This window comes from Bos indicus, chromosome X (assembly GCF_029378745.1).
Source record: "Bos indicus isolate NIAB-ARS_2022 breed Sahiwal x Tharparkar chromosome X, NIAB-ARS_B.indTharparkar_mat_pri_1.0, whole genome shotgun sequence".
NCBI lineage: Eukaryota > Metazoa > Chordata > Mammalia > Artiodactyla > Bovidae > Bos > Bos indicus.
Genome location: NC_091789.1, coordinates 150,441,202 through 150,460,319, shown reverse-complemented (window position 1 = coordinate 150,460,319; position 19,118 = coordinate 150,441,202). Strand labels below are relative to the sequence as shown.

The 19,118-nt window shown below is 51.8% G+C and overlaps 2 protein-coding genes across 3 annotated transcripts in view; one reads left to right on the top strand and one right to left on the bottom strand.

Annotated features, from left to right (window-relative positions):
• Positions 1–19,118, bottom strand: part of ARSD (arylsulfatase D) — a 20,945-nt gene extending 1,827 nt beyond the window's left edge. The window contains exons 1-10 of one of the 2 annotated variants that reach the window (XM_070783983.1): positions 18,999–19,118; positions 15,971–16,120; positions 14,923–15,044; positions 13,314–13,436; positions 10,992–11,415; positions 9,987–10,123; positions 9,178–9,312; positions 8,344–8,506; positions 6,333–6,454; positions 3,394–4,567 (exon numbers count right to left, since the gene is read on the bottom strand). In XM_070783983.1, the coding sequence (XP_070640084.1) occupies positions 4,203–4,567; positions 6,333–6,454; positions 8,344–8,506; positions 9,178–9,312; positions 9,987–10,123; positions 10,992–11,415; positions 13,314–13,436; positions 14,923–15,044; positions 15,971–16,120; positions 18,999–19,042 (1,785 nt within the window). In that variant the 5' untranslated portion in view covers positions 19,043–19,118 and the 3' untranslated portion in view covers positions 3,394–4,202. Of the gene's footprint in view, positions 1–3,393; positions 4,568–6,332; positions 6,455–8,343; positions 8,507–9,177; positions 9,313–9,986; positions 10,124–10,991; positions 11,416–13,313; positions 13,437–14,922; positions 15,045–15,970; positions 16,121–18,998 lie in introns of those variants that run through there. The other variant, XM_070783984.1, reaches the window with a different exon arrangement.
• The window catches only part of ARSH (arylsulfatase family member H), a 58,942-nt gene continuing 56,660 nt past the window's right edge, over positions 16,837–19,118 (top strand). The window contains exon 1 of the mRNA XM_070783985.1: positions 16,837–18,383. The gene's annotated coding sequence lies outside the window, so the exon portion shown is untranslated. The remainder of the gene's footprint in view (positions 18,384–19,118) is intronic.

The following is a 19,118-nucleotide window of genomic DNA, read 5'->3' as shown; positions in this document are numbered from 1 at the left end:
GATTCCTCTCTTCCACTACAGGGAGGTGTGGGTTCAATCCCTGGGTGGGGAACTAAGATCCCCCATGTTGCAGGGCACAGCCAAAAAAATAAAGCTAAGGGAAGAAAGAAAAAAAGTCACACATCTTTTCCTCCAGTGGGTCCCTCCAACTCCAGTCTGCCACATGCATGTACAGATTTCTGGGTGGGGCTAGTTAACAACTCTGACAACCTATTGCTGCTTGTCATACCAAATAGTATTTCTGGAAAGCCACTCCTTGGTATCAACAACGGCTCACAAATATTTCTCTGGCTGAGTAGTTTGTAGCAAATGTTGAAAGACGTGCCCTTTTAGAGCAATTTCTCAAGGACATTTTTACCCTCCCCCATGACCTTTTCCTTTTAAGTTCTTGGAATGAGTCATGTACTAACTCATCCAAGAACTATTTTTTGATTATTTACTGTTCAAGGAACCAGGAGTCTCTGCAAGATGTTTGTAAAAATATAACCATGGCAGCTTGAGACAAGAAAAGAAAATGGTAGGAAAACAAGTTTTGAGAAAACCCTGGTACTGGTTTGTTTTCAAAGCCTTGTATAAGGTGTGCTTAGGTAAGACAGAAAAGAGACAGGGACACAGCGGAGAAGCCACGTGGAGATGGAGGCAGAGACGGGAGGGAGGCGGCCACCAGCCCAGGGACTGACGCCTGGAGCCCCCAGAAGCTGGAAGAGGTGGGAAGGATCCTCCCCTGGAGACTCTGCAGGGAGCTCTGCCCTGGGACCCTTGACCTCAGACGTCTGGTCTCCAGGGCTGGGGGAAGATGGATGTCTGTTGTTTTAAGTCCCCTGGTTTGTGGTCATTTGTTGTAATCAGTCCAGAACTAATACACACACTCTCTGTAAGCTTGTCTAGATCTCAGCTTTTCATCAAGACCATGTCCTTCTCCAGGAGACCTTTTATAGACTTTCCAGGCTTCAGTAGTGGTCAAAGACCAGTCTAGAAAACTCCCAGTATTGCAGATTAAGTGCATGATGTCCCAATCATTTAATCTTTCAATACCCTGAGAGTGGGCATCTATTATTGATCTCATCAAGGCAGCAGTGGGTTTTCCCAGGGGACCAGCGCTCAAAAATCTGCCTTCAACGCAGGAGCCACAGGAGACATGGGTTTGATCCCCGCGTCAGGAAGATCCCTTGCGGGAGGGCATGGCAACCCACTCCAGTACTCTTGCCTGAACAATCCCCATGGACAGAGGAGCCTGGAGGGTCCATGGGGTCACACAGAGTCAGACACGAGTGAAGTGACTTGAGCACGCACCCAAGGCAAGCGAGATCTTAATTCCCTGCCCAGGGATGGGCATCCTGGATGAGAACCAGGAATCCTAGCCAACACACCCGCAAAGGGCCAGGAGGCTAAGAGCTGTTTCTCCCTGAAACGTTGCCCCCAGTGAAAAATGCATTTATCTCGGAGGTAGAAACTGTAAATGCAGGTATAAAAATCTTGTTATTGCAAATACAGCATGGCAAGTGACAGAGTACACAGAGAAATGCTTCGTTTAGTTACGACAGAAGCAAGACAGAGACGCTCAAGGGGAGACAGAGGGGTGGGCGTCCCCCTCCCAGAGAGGAGGAGCCCAGGACCGAGTTAAGGTATTTTTATAAGGCAGTTGTTCCGAGCCTTTGTCTTCCTTCAGGTCGATTACCTGGTTTATTTTCCCACACCTGACCTACCCCAGGACCCTCCCCTGCAGTGGGCACACGCACCCCTCAGGCAAGATGGATTGAGAAGTGAAGGCTTCTGGGAGGAGCAAGACTCATTATGGTCTGGCCCCATAGCCTGACTTTGGACCCCAGCCCCCCAAAGGAGACTTCCTGAGCATGTGTAGTATTTCGCTGGTCCCCAAAGAGCGGCAAACGGACATCCCTTAACCCTTTAGTCACACGGGGTTTCGTCCCTCTGTGCCCTTGCCTTGACTCTTCCCTTGAGATGTTTACAAGGGCCAAACACTGGCGAGTTGCCCCGTTTCTGAGGCCAACTGTACATCCCTCCACTGGAGCCCAGCCTATCTCCGTATCTCGGGAACTGCACACAGGACACAGGTTTTAAGTTTGCAGCCTGAAGCCCACGTCTTCCGGCCCCACGAAATGCGAACAGGAGGCTAGTCGTAAATGCCTGACTTGGAGACCATCCGCCTCTGACATCACTGTTCCCCAAACGTGAAGGCAAGGGTTCGCCCAGGTGCAGAAGCAAGGCCCAGAGAAAGGGTGGTCTTTCCCACAAACAGCGCTGGGACCAGTGGACATCCACAGGCAGAAAGACACATGTTGATAGAGACCTCTCGGAACGCTTGTGCTGTGTGTTGATGAGAACTGACTCGTTGGAAAAGACCCTGGTGCTGGGAAAGACTGAAGGCAGGAGGAGAAGGGGCCGACAGAGGATAAGACGGTTGGATGGCATCACCGACTTGATGGACATGAGTTTGAGTAAACTCCGGGAGTTGGTGATGGACAGGGAGGCCTGGTGTGCTGCAGTCCCTGGGGTCGCCAAGAGTCGGACACGACTGAGCGACTGAACAGAATACATATCCCGCTGGAGATACAAACACACGCACAGACACTGGAGGGGAGGGGCCGGCCAAGCCTCCGCAGTCGCCCCTTTGCGACAGCCCGCCTAACCGGTTGGGCCAGTTGTTACCATGGAAATTCTTAAGAAGTAGACTCTTGGGTCCTCAGGGACACTCCTGAACTTTGACCTGATCACAGTAAATCCCTTTGTCCAGAGTTGAAGACCAGACTTACAGGCGCCCTGGACACAAAGACCGAGTTTGTTCAATTCAGCCGTGCCTCAGCTCCGGGCCCCAAGTCCTGGGAGACCCCTCCGAGCTTTCCACACTCCTGGGGCTCAAGGCTGTTTCTTTGCACTTGGGGTCTGCAGGGGAAGCCCCCTTCTCCTGGGGGGGGGGTCTTTCCCCACTTTCCTGCCAGGCACCAGTCTGCTGAGAAAATGCTTGTTTATTCTCAGAGCCACTTTTACAACAGATCACCACGTTAATGTGTAACATTTAAAAGCTGCGGGAGTTAAAGCCTGTTTTCCGGCAAAGGGTGGTGGGGGTGAAGGTCTGACGCAAAATGAATGTAATTCACAAGGAGTGCGTCAGAAAGTTGTAACAGAGGAAAAGAAGAAAAAGACCCAAAGAAGGTGAAAATGCATAAACTTAAAACAGTGTTCAACAAAGCCAGGTGGAACCTCTAAATTAGAAGCATTCCCGTTTGAATCGTTGGTTTTATAGGTGGCATGACAGTTCGGAGGTTTTCAACCTCATATATATATATATATAAGATGTATAAGCATCTTATAGATGGAAGTGTCTCCCCATCACCACCCCACCCCCACAGTTTGTGACACACCAGTCTGCTCTCTGCATCTAAAACTTTATTGTTTTTACTTCCACACAGATGTGAGATCACGTTGTCTTTCTCTGCCTGACTTAGTCCACTTAGCATAACGCCCTCAGGGTTCACCTGTTGTCTGCCCAGTGTCTCAGTCGTGTAGGACTCTTTGCGACCCGTGGACTGTAGCCCAGCAGGCCCCTCCATCCATGGGATTCTCCAGGTAAGAATCCTGGAGTGGGTTGTCATTGCCCTCCTCCAGGGGGTCTTGCCCACCCAGGGACTGAACTCAGCTCTCCCTCATTGCAGGCAGAGACACCAGGGCAGCCCGTTGCTGCAAGTGACAAGATTTCGTTTTTATGGCCAAGTAATATTCCAGTGTGTGTGTGTGTGTGTGTGTGTGTGTGTGTGTGTGTGTGTGTGTGTCTAGGCTTCACAAGTGGCTCCGTGGTAAAGAACCTGCCTGCCAATGCAGGAGATGTGGGTTTGATCTCCAGGTCGGGAAGATTCCCCTGGAGGAGGAACTGGCAACCCACTGCAGTATCCTTGTCTGGAGAATCCCATGGACAGAGGAGCCTGGAGGGCTGCAGTCCATGGGGTCTCATAGAGTTGGACATGACTGAGCGAGACACACACACATACACACACACACACACACACACACACAGGGCTGGCATTGCTGCATCCTAGGGTCGTTCCATTTTTTGGTGGCTGGAGGACGGTCCACCCCGTTGCCCACAGCGGCTGCTGCAGTTCTCCATTCCTGACAGCACACAAGGCTCCCGTTCTCCCCGCCTCCTCGCCCACCCCCGTGCTGTAACTTGGGGAGCAGCGAGGTCAGGTCTCCCCGGGGTCCGCGTCCCGGGAGCATGCGCAGAACGGGAAGGGCCCGCAGCAGGGCTGCAGCCATGGCTTCCAGGCCACGTTCTGGAAGGAGAGCTGCTCAGGCACCGGGCGCACCGACCGGCGGTGCTCCCGGACCGCCCGGCCCACGTGGGCCACCACCTCGCGGTACACGGGCCCGGCGTCGGGGGACAGGGGCCGGGCCTCGGACGGGTCCCCGGACAGGTCGAAGAGCAGGGGAGGGTCGTGGTGGGTCACGCCGGCTCCTGAGCAGGGGCACATGCTGCTGCCGCGGCAGGCCCCTGCGCCCTCGGGGTGGAAGTCGGGCGTGGTGTAATGCACCTTCCAGAGCCTTCCGCCTAGGGGCAAATGGAGTCCGTCCCCCGTCAGCGGCGCGGACACTGCACCTCTCATCGCTCACCTTTCTGTCTTCTTCTGTCATCTGTTATCTACCTGTATCTCTTCCTCTCTATGGAGCTGTGTCCTCTCTATGCAGCTGTGTCTGACTGTGACCCCGTGGACTGCAGCCCGCCAGGCTCCTCTGTCCATGGGATTCTCCAGGCAAGGATACTGGAGTTGGCTGCCATGACTTCCTCCAGGGGATCTTCCTGACCCAGGGATCGAACCCAGATCTCCTGCACCTGAGGCAGATTCTTTACCAGCTGAGCCACCAGGGACGCCCCTCTGTATGTAACTATTTATTATCTACCTATTCATCTATTATCTCTGTGTACATCTATTTTTCTATTTGCCTATCAATTCATCTTTTCCATCTGTTATCTATTTATCTACCACCGTTCTATCCATCCATCCATTCATCCACCTATCCATCTATCCACTTATCAGTCCATGGATTCATCCACCTATCCACCTATATCCACCCATCATCTATATATCCCTGCATCCATCCCTTATCCATCCCTCTACACATCCATCCATCATCCATCAACCCATCCATCCATCCATTCATCATCTATATATCGATTCATCCATCCACTATCCACCCACCCACCCACCTATCTATCTACCCATTCATCCATCAGTCGGTCTATCCATCCACCCACCCACCATCCATCCACCCACCGATCCATCCATCCATCCATCATCTACATATCCATTCATCTATCCACCCATCTATCCATCCACCCATCCACCTGTTCATCTACTAATCTGTCCATTCACTCATCCATCTACCCATCCACACATCCATCCATCATCCATCCACCCATCAATCTATCCATGCATCCATCATCTATGTATTCATCCATCCACCCATCAACCATCAACCAACCCACTCATCTATCCACCCATTCATCCATCAGTCTATCTATCCATCCATTCATCCACCCACCCATCCATCATCTATCCATCCACCCACCCATCCATCATTTATCCATCCATCATCTATCCATCACCCACCCATCATCTATCCATCCACCCATTCATCCATCATCTATCCATCACCCATCCATCATCTATCCATCCACCCATTCATCCATCAGTCTATCTATCCATCCATCCATTCATCATCCATCAACCCATCCATCATCTATCCATCACCCATCCATCATCTATCCATTACCCATCTATCATCTATCCATCATCCATCCATCATCTATCCATCCACCCATTCATCCATCAGTCTATCTATCCATCCATCCATTCATCATCCACCCACCCATCCATCATCTATCCATCACCCATCCATCATCTATGCATCCATCATCTATCCATCACCCATCCATCATCTATCCATCCACCCACCCATCCATCATCTATCCATCACCCATCCATCATCTATCCATCACCCATCCATCATTTATCCATCCATCATCCATCCATCATCTATCCATCCACCCATTCATCCATCATCTATCCATCACCCATCCATCATCTATCCATCCACCCATTCATCCATCAGTCTGTCTATCCATCCATCCATTCATCATCCACCCACCCATCCATCATCTATCCATGACCCATCTATCATCTATCCATCATCCATCCATCATCCATCCACCCAGCCATCCACCCGGGCACCCACACATCCTCTGGGTTCCATTTCTCTGGAGGACCCTGACTAAGACGCAGCACCCGCCGAGTCGTGGGGAGGCGTGAACTCACTGTCCTTCTCATGCCAGCGGGCGGCGTGGAGATACTGCCCACAGTAATGAAACAGGAACTCATGTGCCGAGCGCTCAGCATCTCCCCGCAGCAGGGGCAGCAGGCTCCGGCCGTCGATGACCCTGATTCAGGGAAGAGACCACAGGAGGGACTGAGACTGAGGCTGTGTGGGCTGCACTGTGGACCTGGGACCTTGGAAACCCCAAGGCTGCCAGGACCCCAGATAACACACAGTGGATCAGACACGCCCCGTCTCCCCGAGGCTGTCTAGACTGCATGTAGCATGTCATAAATAGAAAACACACAGACACACCCAGACACAACAACACACACCACGCTGACCGCAGATATTAACACCAAGTCTTCTTAAATTCCAGCTGGGCTGCCCGTGCCCCTAGGCTGAAGTCTAGGGCAGCAGAGACCTTTTATTTATATTTTTCATTTTATGTCTATAGTTTTGAATTCTTACTTTCTATTACAGTATAGTTGATGACCAACGGTATGATAGTTTTAGGTATATGGCAAACTGAATCAGCGATTCGTAAAACAGGTATGTATTCTTTTTCAAATGCTTTTCCTATTTAGGTGATCACAGAGCACTGAGCAGAGTTCCCTGTGCAGTACCGAAAGGCCTTGTTGCTATCTATTTTACATATAGTAGGTGAGATAAACATCTACAATCAGCAAGACTTTAAGCAGATCACCCTGGGCTCAAAGGGGTGAGCCTGGTCCAATCAGTTGAAGGCTGTCAACAAATCTGAGTTTTGCTGGAGCAGAGAAAACTCTCCCTCAACACAATGATACAGAAATACTCCTGAACTTGTGGCTTGCGGCCTTCCCAACATCAAATTTCAATTTGCCAGTCTCTACCACTGCGTGAGCCAGTTCCTTATGATAAATGTCTTATTTTGACCCCACAGACTATAGCCTGCCAGGCTCCTCTGTCCATGGGATTCTCCAGGCAAGAATACTGGAGTGAGTCGCCATGTCCTCCTCCAGGGGATCGTCCCAACCCAGGGGCTGAACCTGCGTCTCCTGCATTGCAGGCAGGCGCGCCTTACCATCTGAGCCACGAGCGGAGCCCTTATTACTTACACACACACACACACACACACACACACACACACACACCTGCAGGTGTACTGTTGGCTCTCTCTCTCCAGAGAAACCTGCTGAACTAAAAATACTACTAAACTTAAAAATTAATAAGATGGCTTTTTTTTTTTTGGCAGTAAGAACTAGGGGATAAAGTACCTTATATTATTATCCATCATACACAAGTATTTATTGGTAACCTTTTTTTCAGGCTTTTTTTTGGGGGGCGGGGGGTGTGACAGGTAGAATCCTCATTCCCCAAGCAGGGATCGAACCCATGGCCCCTGTGAGTGGAAACGTGGATTCCTAACCACTGGAGCTCTAGGGAAGTCCCTTATTGGTTATCCTAAACGAAGTAAAATCCAATCTTGTATGAAAATATTTACTTCTATTTTTTCTCATGTATGAGAGGGACTTTTTGGGTGTGTATTGAGGTACATAATCATTTTTAAATCATATTTTCAAGGGACTTCCCTGGTGGTGCAGCAAGGTTAAGACTCTGAACTTTCAGTTCATGGAGGACACAGGTTCAATCCCTGGTCAGGGAACCAGTCCACATGCTGTGTGGCACAGCCTAAAAATAAATAAAATAAACTTAAAATTTTTTTTTCAATTTTCATAGCTGCACGAACACGTGGGCAAGATTGCATTTCAGAAGATTAATAGGAGATGTCGCATTCTGACGACTGGATCTCCAGATTGTGATGCCAAAATGTAAAATCTTGCCAAAAAAAACCCCAAAACAAGTCACTGGACCCAACAGTTCGTTTAGCCTTGTTTTCCTGGGTGTGGTCATTTCACATCAGCCTGTCCCCTACATGGGAGACTGTTTTAAACGTTCTCCTATTGTGGAATGTATTCCCCAAAAACTTGGACGAGGGCAGGGGGCTGTCCCAGGACGCAGGGAGGAGTGTACCTGTCCTGGGGCACCTGGCCGCCCGCCAGCTGGACCACGGTGGGGAAGACGTCCATCAGGCTAGTGGGCTCGTGGATCACGTGGCCGGCCGGCAGGACCCCGGGCCAGCGGAATATCCCTGGGACCCGGATCCCGCCTTCCCAGCCGGCCATGCCTTTGCCACCTGGGAGGGAACGACACCGTTGCCTTCTCAGGAGACGCTCCAGCCTGGAGACACACCCGATGTACCTGTGCGTGTCTGTATCCAGCGTGTGCGCTCACTCGCTCAGTGGTGTCCGACTCTTGGCCACCCCATCACTATAGCCCACGGGCGCTAGCGGTAAAGCACCCACCTCCCAATGCAGGGGATGTACGAGACTCAGGTTTGATCCCTGGGTCGGGAAGATCCCCTGGAGGAGGGCAAGGCGACCCACTCCAGTGTCCTTGCCTAGAGCATCCCATGGACAGAGGAGCCTGCCGGGCTACAGTCCGTGGGGTCGCAAAGAGTCAGACACGACTGAGTGACTGGCCACGCACACATGGACTGTAGCCCACAAGCTCCTCTGGCCATGGGATTCTCCAGGCGAGAATACTGGAGTGGGCTGCCATTTCCGTCTCCAGAATAATTCAGATGGACCGTATCAAATTTTATTTTATTCATTTTATTAAAAAACTTTTTTTTGGCCATGCTGAAAGGCATGTGGGATCTTGACCAGGGATCGAACCCATGCCCCCTGCAATGGAAGTGCAGAGTCTTAAACCAGTGGACCATCAGGGAAGTCCCTCATGTCAGGTATTTAAAAGCACCAGTGTAAAGAGATTTTCCCCTGGAACCCCAGTGCCCACGGGCCTTACCTCTGTATATTCCATTCCACCCGCCCAGCTGGACGTGTCCATCTCTCGCCTGCAAGTGTCCCCCGTGATCAGAGGTGAAGTACGTGAGAGTCGTGTTTTTCAGGCCGTGTTCTTCAACGGCGTTCAGAATCTCCCCTTTAGGAAAGACGCAGCATTTCAGGGCGACGTAAATGAAACAGCATCTGAGGGTTCAACACGATGTCTCCTTTCTGAGGGTTTCCCAGGTGGCTCAGTGGTAAAAGAACCCACCCGTCTGCCAACGCAGGCAACGCAGGTTTGATCCCTGGGTCGGGAAGATCCCCTGGAGGAGGGCATGGTAACCCACTCCAGTGTTCTTGCCTGGAGAAGCCCATGGACAGAGGAACCTGGCGGACTGCAGTCCACAGGAAGCAAAGAGTCGGACACGACTGAGCGACTAACACTTAATTTTTAAGCTCTTTATTGAATGTACTACAATACGGTTTCTGTTTTATGTTTGGTTTTTTGGCCACGAGGCACGTGGGATCTCAGCTCCCCGACCAGGGATCGAACCCACACCCCCTGCATTGGAAGGTGAAGTGGTAACCACCGGCCCACCTGGGAAGTCCCTTCATGACAGCATTCAATCACAGACTTTAGAAGGATGCCTTTGTGCAAAAGTAGACAAAAGAAATCGGAAAGGCAGAAGGAATCTGTGGATGATGGGGGAGAATCTTCCTCTTCGTCTCTGATTCTTTACTGAAGGCTGGCTCCAGGGAGGTCACCCACCTGTGACCCCGCCATCAAGGGAAGGCCGGGAACAGATGAAGCCTGGCCGGGGGCTGACTCACCCACAAGCCAGTCCATCTCCTCAACGTTGTCGCCGTACAAGCCATGCCGACTCTTCCCAAGGAACCTTTCTGTGGTCACCAGGGGGATATGGACATGCAGCAGAGATACAAAGAGCAGGAATGGACCCTGCTTATTTCTGAAAGAAGAAAAAACATCCTTTGGCTACAAGAGCATCTCTATGATCCAGGACTTCAAAGTAGAGACTGAAGGCTCGTGGGCATCAAGTAGTTAACATCTTCTGTTTGTTGGGGGTTTTAGCATCTGTAAATCAACTGAAGAAGTCTGCATCAGATACTATGCTCTATGTACTTCAAACAGGAGCTGGAGCAGAGGACAGGGGTAGGGGTCTGTCCCAGGAACGCCCCGTAGGGTCGTGTCAGCTGCATTTCTGGATCAGCACACACAGCTCCCTTACTCTTTTAAGTTGCTGTGCAGTACTCTAGACACCCCAAGTGGCTGAGTGGTAAAGAATCCAGCTGCCAGTGCAAGAAACCCGGGTTCATATCCCTGGATTGGGAAGATCCCCTAGACGAGGGCATGGCAACCCACTCCAGTATGCCTGCCTGGAGAATCCCCATGGACGGAGGAGCCTGGCGGGCTACAGTCCATGGGGGTCGCCAAGAGTCGGACTCAACTGAGCAACTGAGCATGCACACAGAGAATATTTATATTAACAAAAACAAAACAGAGCCCAAAACAAGAAAGAAGAGACTGGAGTTTTGGAAAGCAATCCGTGTGTAACTGTTGAAGTCTTCAAACCCACCTGCTCATTTCAACCCACTCCAGTCTTCTTGCCTGGAGAATCCCATGGACAGAGGAGCCTGGTGGGCTACCGTCCACGGGGTCACAAAGAGTCGGACACGACTGAGCGACTAAGACACACACACACACACACACACACACGCATCTGTCTATTCATAGAGCTGGCAGATTCCCACCGGTGGTAAACAGACTCAGATGCACCCAGAACTCACCTCCGATTTCCAAGGGGACGGCGCCATTACCTTGCAATAAAGGAAACAGCTTCCTTGAGCACAAGGCTCGCAGCTCTTTCCAAAACCATGGGCTGCTCAGTGACTTCGTGGTTTCTCATCAGGATGCAGTTCCAGCGGCGGACGAAGCCAAAGCTGGCGTACCAGGACGTGAAAAACAGCAGGACCAGGGTGGCCACACTCAAGACCAGTTTCCAGGAAATGGAGATCAGCCTGCAGGCTTTGCCAGCCACGATGGTCAACACGCCCAGGGCCATGATCTGAGTGTAAAGCCACAGCCTGGCCCTCAAGCCCGCGTCCAGTGAAGGGGGCCTGTCTGGGTGGCAGTCATTGACCAGCGTGAAGGGCATGCCGTAGAAATAGTCAAAGCCGTGGTGCAGAGGGTGATGGCAGTGGTCATTGCGTGAGGCACAGTTTACACCTTGATGCCATTTTCCTGAAGATAGAAGCAAGAACTTTAAAAAAAAAAAAAGAAACATAAAAAACAGCATAGGTCTAAGGGATTCTGGCTGAAATTACTTTCTGAGGGTAATTTGGAGGTTCATCACGACTCAGTGGTCGTGACTTTGAGCAAACTCCCGGAGACGGTGAAGGACAGGGAAGCCTGGTGTGCTGCAGTCCATGGGGTCGCAGAGAGTCAGACACGACTGAGCGACTGAACACCACCACCCCAAAAGCAGTAGGGGCTTCCGAGGTGTCTCAGTGGTAAAGAATCTGCCTGCCACTGCAGGAGAGACAAGAGATGAGGGTTTAAACCTTGGGTTTGGGAAATCTCCTGAAATAGGAAAAGGCAACTCACTCCAGTATTCTTTCCTGGAGAATCCCATGGATAGAGGAGCCTGGCAGTTGCCCAAAATTCCATGTGGAGAAGTGACACTTATTCCCTTGTTCCCTTGGTCTCCCCACGACTCACAGGCTATCTTCAGAACCTGTAAGACTCTGTACTGTTTCCCAACCCAGGAATCTGCCCTTTTATATTTAAGGAAACAAAAACAGTGGGCTGCAGTGAGGATGGTGGAGAATGAAACCATACAGAAGGATCCAGCCTCCAAAGCTTCCCACCATCTCATGTGTTAACACTGAGTTTTGAGATGAGGTGTGGCCATTTAAACCAATATAATGTCTAGAAGATTCTGACCAGTGCCGTGAGGAAAAGATGGATTCGTCCAGCAAAGAGGCTAATGGAGAAAGATTGTAAAGTTACCAGGACTCCCTGAGAAAACCATAATTGTAAAAGGCTCATGTACTCCAATGTTCACTGCAGCACGATTTACAAGAGCCAAGACATAGAAACAACCTAACTGTCCACTGACAGATGAATGGACACAGATGTGGTACATATATACAACAGAATATTACTCAGCCATAAAGAAAAGAACGAATTTGAGTGACTGGTAGTGAGGGTGGATTAACCTAGAACCTGCTGTACAGAGTGGAGTAAGTCAGAAAGAGACAAACAAGTATCCTATGTTAACGCGTATGTATGGAATTTAGAAAGACAGATGATATTTGCTGGGCAGGAATAAAGACGAGGGCATGGAGAAAGGACTTGTGGACACAGCAGGGGAAGGAGATGGAGGGACGAACTGAGAGAGCAGCACGGACATCTATACTCGACCATGTGTAAACAGACGGCTAGTGGGAAGCTGCTGCAGAGCACCGGGGGCTCAGCGAGGGCTCTGTGATGACCTGGGGGTGGGGTTGGGGGTGAGGTGAGCAAGAGGCCCAAGAGGGTGCATTCTTCATGGCTGACTGACTTCACTGTAAAGCAGAGACCAAGACAACATTGTAAAACAACTAACCTCAAAAAAAAAAAAAAAAAGAAGTCTCGAAAAAAAAGAAAATAAGGATGAATATTATTAAAAGAAAATTACTGGGTTAAAAAAAAAAAAAGACTCTTCAATTCCAACATGGTGAACCATTCAAGAGACATGTGAGCAAGCAGGAACTAAATCTGGGTTCTGATATTTCAACATTTTCTAGGAACATGCTGCTGCTAAGTCGCTTCAGTCGTGTCCGACTCTGTGCGACCCCATAGACGGCAGCCCACCAGGCTCCCCCGTCCCTGGGATGCTCCAGGCAAGAACACGGGAGTGGGTTGCCCTTTCCTTCTCCAATGCATGAAAGTGAAAAGTGGAAGTGAAGCCGCTCAGTCGTGCCTGACCCTCAGCGACCCCATGGACTGCAGCCTTCCAGGCTCCTCCGTCCATGGGATTCTCCAGGCAAGAGTACTGGAGCGGGGTGCCATTGCCTTCTAGGAACATAGGGTCTTGCAATCCCTGACCTTCACCGACACGGAAAAAAAGCAGAAAAATAACACGCGTCAGCACATACCGATGAGGCCCGTGGTGTACCCTTGCCCCTGAAGGATCCTCGCAAATGTGGTTTCATTCTGCGGGAGTCCCCCCGAACCCGCGTTCCACTGCAGGGCCCGGTAGCGATCCGTGGCGTCCATGCCTGCGGAGTGGAGCAGAGCCGAGAGGAAATGTTGGTTTCCGGTACACAGCCGGAAGTACCGTACTTCCGTTAACTACCGCACTTCCGGGAAGGACCCTACTTCCGTTAACTACCGCACTTCCGGGAAGGACCCTACTTCCGTTAACTACCGTACTTCCGGGAAGGACCCTACTTCCGTTAACTACCGTACTTCCGGGAAGGACCCTGCTTCCGTTAACTACCGTACTTCCGGGAAGGACCCTACTTCCGTTAACTACCGTACTTCCGGGAAGGACCCTACTTCCGTTAACTACCGTACTTCCGGGAAGGACCCTACTTCCGTTAACTACCGTACTTCTGGTAAGTACGCCGAGGGTCTCCGCTGGGGACTGAGGTTCTCCACCACGGATGACCCTGTGAGGAACCATCTGAAACTGCAACGTGACCTCGAGACTGACTCAAAGATTCTGGACAAAGAACATGGAATACAGTCAGTTACCTTGAAGACTTTGAGCTTTCTGAGTTCTCAGTAATTACAGAGCTTTCTTGGTGGCTCAGATGGTAAAGAAACTGCCTGCAATGGAGGAGACGGGGGTTCTATCCCTGGGTTGGGAAGATCCCCTGGAGAAGGAAATGGCAACCAACTCCAGTATTCCTGGCAGGAGAATCCCATGGACAGAGGAGCCTGGCGGGCCACAGCCCATGGGGTCGCAAAGACTCTGGAGACGACTGAGCAACTTGGCAGCAACAAAGCACAATATTTACATAACTCCAGGAAAATTAATTTGCAGATTGTATTTTAACCATCTATCAACTATTGACACCTGATTTCTTTTTCTTTTTTGGCTATTTTCAGGATCTTAGTTCCCAAACCAGGGATCGAACCCATGCTCCCTGCACTGGAAGCTCAATCACGGAACCACCAGGGAAGTCCCACTACCTGATTCTTTTTTTTTTTTTTTAATATATATTTATTTGTCTGTGCAGGATCTGAGTAGTGTCAAGTAGGATCTAGTTCCTTGACCGGGGATTGAACCCATGCTCCCTGCGTTGGAGGAAGAGTCCCAACCACTGGGCTGCCAGGGAAGTCCCATCACCTGATTCTTTTTTTTTTTTTTAAGATATATATATATATCTTTGGCTGTGCAGGGTCTTAGTTATGGCATGTGGAATCTGGTTCCCTGACCAAGGATTGAACCTATGACCCGTGCAGTGGAAGAGCATGGAGTGTCAACCACTGGGCCACCAGGGAAGTCCTACCACCTAATTCTTTTTGTTTGTATTTTGTGTTAGCCTTTTTTTAAATTTGTATCAAAGTCCCCTTGTCTTTTTATACAGCAGTTCATGGGGTTCTCACTGGGAAATATACTGAAGTGGTTTGCCTCCTCACCGATGCAATGGACATGAACTTGGGCTAACTCCAGGAGATGACCACCACCCCATTTTTTAGGACAGTCAATGGGCGGACGAGGCCAGCCGTTTCCCCAGCCGCCCTGAAAACACCCACCTGATCTGAAGGCGTGTCTCCCTGTGAGGAAGGCGGCCCTGCTTGGGGTGCACAGCGGGGCGGCCGCCAGGTGCTGGGTGAGCCTCACGCCTTCCTCCGCAAGTCGGTCGATGTTCGGCGTCCTGGGCAAAGCACACAAAGGTCACCGTTAGGATGGGTCGAGCGAGCTGAGTGAGGTCCCCATGCTGAAAGGTATATGGATGAGTTCTCTATTTGAGGAATTTCCTTTGCTTTACAGGTGATTGCATTTTGCCCCCTGCAAGACCTCCCTGGTGGCTCGGATGGTAAAGCAACCTGCCTGCAGTTTGGTATAACCGGGTTCAATCCCTGCATAGGGAAGATCCCCTGGGGGAGGAAATGGCAACCCACTCCAGTATTCTTGCCTGGGAAATCCCATGGACAGAGGAGCCTGGAGGGCTACAGTCCATGAGGTCACAGTCGGACACAACTGAACGACTAACACACACAGACATCTGCAGAGGCAGTTCCTACACCTTCTGTTCAGAGGTGGCGGCTGATGGTATCATTCACACGCACTCCAAAAAAGGTTTCCGTGCATACTCAGTTGTGTCTGATGCTTGGAGACCCCATGGACTGCAGCAGCATCTCCTGGAGCTTGCTCAAAGTCATGTCCATCGAGTCAGTGATGCCATCCAACCATCTCATCCTCTGTCACCCCCTTCTCCTCCTGCCCATAGTCTTTCTCAGCATCAGGGTGTCTTCCAGTGAGTTGGCAGTTTGCATCAGGTGGCCAAAGTACTGGAGCTTCCGAATCACTTGCCTGATCTTAGGAATTCTTCTCACCTTACTAGTCTCAGATTTCCCTCTAACTCTCCTTCTTTCCCTCCGAAGTCCCTTGTGCTCTCTTCTTCCCCTCAGAAAGGTTGATAACTCACTTTTGCTCCAAAAATAACTTTCGCTGTGGAAATTTGATGCCTTAAGGAATTTCCTAATTTCTGCGGGCAGATTTGAAGTCTGCTTCATTCATCCAAACACGCACACACGCCCCGAGAACTGCCTCCCCGCTCCCCCTATCCCCAGCTGGTACCTTAGTGTGTCGTTTCCATAGCAACCGAGATCCCCAATGCCCAGATCGTCCGCCATTATCAGCAGAATATTTGGTTTAGACGTATTTGCTGATTTTAATTCGCAGGTCTTCAGAAGCAAACACATGATGAGCAACAGATTTAAAGAGTCCCTAAAGAGAGAGAAGAAAGAAAAAAGCCAAAAACGAAATAAACGTCTCCTTTGGAATGAAAAAGTCAGCATTTCAAACCAGGTTGCGGAGAAGGTGCGGGCATTTCCATTCCACTGCACGTGTGCTCCATCCATAGGTCCAGTCCGCCTCTCGGCAACCCCACTGACAGGAGCCCACCAGGCTCCTCTGTCCATAGGATTCTCCAGGCAAGAGTAACTAGAATGCATTGTCATTTCCTTCTGCAGGGGATCTCCCCCACCCAGAGACTGAACCGGTGTTAGCTACACTGGCAGAGCGATTCTTTACCACTGAGCCTCCTGGGAAGCTCTTCCTTTATATGAGGATTTAACAAAGAAAGGCCAGCAGCCCTTGTATATTTTTATCCCAAAGGCTTGACCAATCCGTTCCACGTGCCGCACAAAACTTGAACGCACTAGTTTTTGCTTTTGAAAGTCGTGATCCACCCAAATTCAGTTTCTTTCACTGAATTCACCCAGGGCCCCCACCTTGCACTACTTTGTAATTAATTCTCGCTGCACCCCGGGCACGCCTTTCCCTGGGCCTCGGAGCTGCCTTCCGCCCAGGGTCGGGAGGCCCAGGGTGAGGGAACCCAAGGTGAGGGGGGCCCAGGCTCCGCTAGGAGGGAAACGGGGCCAGGTCGGATCAGAAGGGGACTTACGTTTTTAAAGGATCAATAGGGGATTAAACGGAGAAGGCAATGGCACCCCACTCCAGTACTCTTGCCTGGTAAATCCCATGGATGGAGGAGCCTGGTGGGCTGCAGTCCATGGGGTCTCTAAGAGTCGGACACGACTCAGCGACTTCACTTTCACTTTTCACTTTTCATGCATTGGAGAAGGAAATGGCAACCCACTCCAGTGTTCTTGCCTGGAGAATCCCAGGGACGGGGGAGCCTGGTGGGCTGCCGTCTATGGGGTCGCACTCGGACACGACTGAAGCGATTTAGCAGCAGCAGCAGCAGGGGATTTAAGTACCCTAGACAGCACAGCTGTTTTGATCAAATGATCACTGCTCGGATTTGAAAAGCCCGCGGTCAGCGAGCGTTGGCGGCGTACTCCGCGTGCGCGCGCGCCACCGAGGTTTGGGCGGTCCTGGGTGGTGGACCTACTCAGGCTCTCCCCGCCCCCCAAAACCCAGAGGCACTCGGGGGCTAGACGCTCCAGCGGATCCCCGAGTCCCCAGCAGGGCCCCGGTGCCATCCACGTTCTCCGATCGCGTCCCGGTGGACGTTTCCCGATCGCGTCCGGATACGCCAAGCAGTCCGGAGACCGGGGGCTGCGTCTCCGCGGTGCTCGGGGTTGGGGACCTCCTGGGGGATAAAAGTCCCCTAGACAGTGCAACTGTTTTGATCAATCTCTGCTCCGATTTGCAAGGCGCGCCGCCAGCGAGTGCCGGGCGCCGCCCCGGCGTGTGGGCGTCTACACTGCCTAAGGGAGGTTTGGGCGGTCCTGGGGGTGGACCTACCGAGGCTCTCCCCGCCTCCCAAGCCCTGCGGCCCTAGGGGCTAGAAGCTCCAGCGGAACCCAGAGTCCCCAGCAGGGCCCCTCGGTGCCAACAGCATCCCCCTGTTGGGCCCCGATGCGCCAAGCAGTCCGGAAACTGGAGGCGGCGTTTCTGCCTCCAGAAAGTGGGGTTAACCTTGGAGGAATTTGTTGTGGTGAAAAGGAAAACAGAGGAATGAGTTTTTCTTTCCCTTTCCTGAGAATAAAGAATAGAAAGTGAACAGTGAGCAGGCCTGATCATTCCTAGTTTTGTATTTTTTTTTTTTTTTTTCACTTTAACTGCTCGGAACTCTGCGTGTCTGTAACTAAAGTTTGTTTTTTCTGCCCCCTAACTCTGCAGGAGCCACAATTCACTTTTTTTTCTCCCTTGGACTCTATACTAAATGTACCCCCTACCTAGTGTTCACGCTTGCAACACCCTTCCCCTTGAAGTTACGTATCAGAAAGAAGCCCTCAGAGCTACCAAACTGCCAGACTCGGTTTTGGGTTACTGACGACAGTGTAAGACTGTCTTTAAACAGTGCAAGAGGAAGAAATCAAGATTCTATCACCTCTTTTGGGGGCTTGCCTGGTGGCTCAGAAGGTAAAGAATCTGCCTGCCCTTTGGAGACCTGGGTTCGATCCCTGAGTCGGGAAGATCCCCTGGAGAAGGAAATGACAACCCAGTCCAGTTTTCTTGAGTGGAGAATCCCATGGACAGAGGAGCCTGGCGGGCTACAGTCTCGCCAAGAGTCCAGAAGGTAAGGCAGACCGATTGCATCCTAGTGGGTTTCAGGCACACGGCCACGCTTGTGGGGTGTGTGGGGAGGTGGCCAGTGTGCAGAACGGGGGTGTGTCTTAATTTGGGGATGGAGGGCGCGCGGCGAGAGAGGGCTGGAAGAAGGCTCCGGGGCGTGGGTTTTTCCAAGAGGGAGCCTGAGAGGGTCGCGCCCTAGTGAGTGGCTGGTGTGGACGCGGAGGCGCTAGGGGACCGGGACCTCTGGGGCGCGACAGGAAGTCTTTGGAGGGCGGGGGAGGGGCTGCACCACCTCTACCGGGGCGTGGCCTGCCTGCCTCCCCTTCCTCCCCGCCTCCTACCCCCACTCCCGGTCCCTTTCCTTCCGCTCCCTCTCGTCCCCCGCAGTCCCCCGACGCCCCCAACCCAGCTCCCGTCCCGCCGGCGTCCAGGAAGGCGAACAGGCCTCCAGCTGCGTTTTGGAGACTCCGAGGCTCAAGCGCAGGCCGGCCTTTGGCTGGGTGGGTGGGTGGGTGGGGGGTCCACGCTCACCCTAGACGCCCCTCCCCAGTCTATTCCCCTGTTTCCACGCCCCCAGCCCCAGGATCGGGGAAGGACCGGGGCCCAGGGTCCCGCGCACCTGGCGGCGTGCGCCGCGCGTCTCCTCTGCGCTGTGGGCGCCATGGCGGAGCGGGGCACGGAGCGGGGGACCTTGCCCCGTGCGCGGGACCTTGCCCCGTGCGCTCTGTGTCCCGCCCAC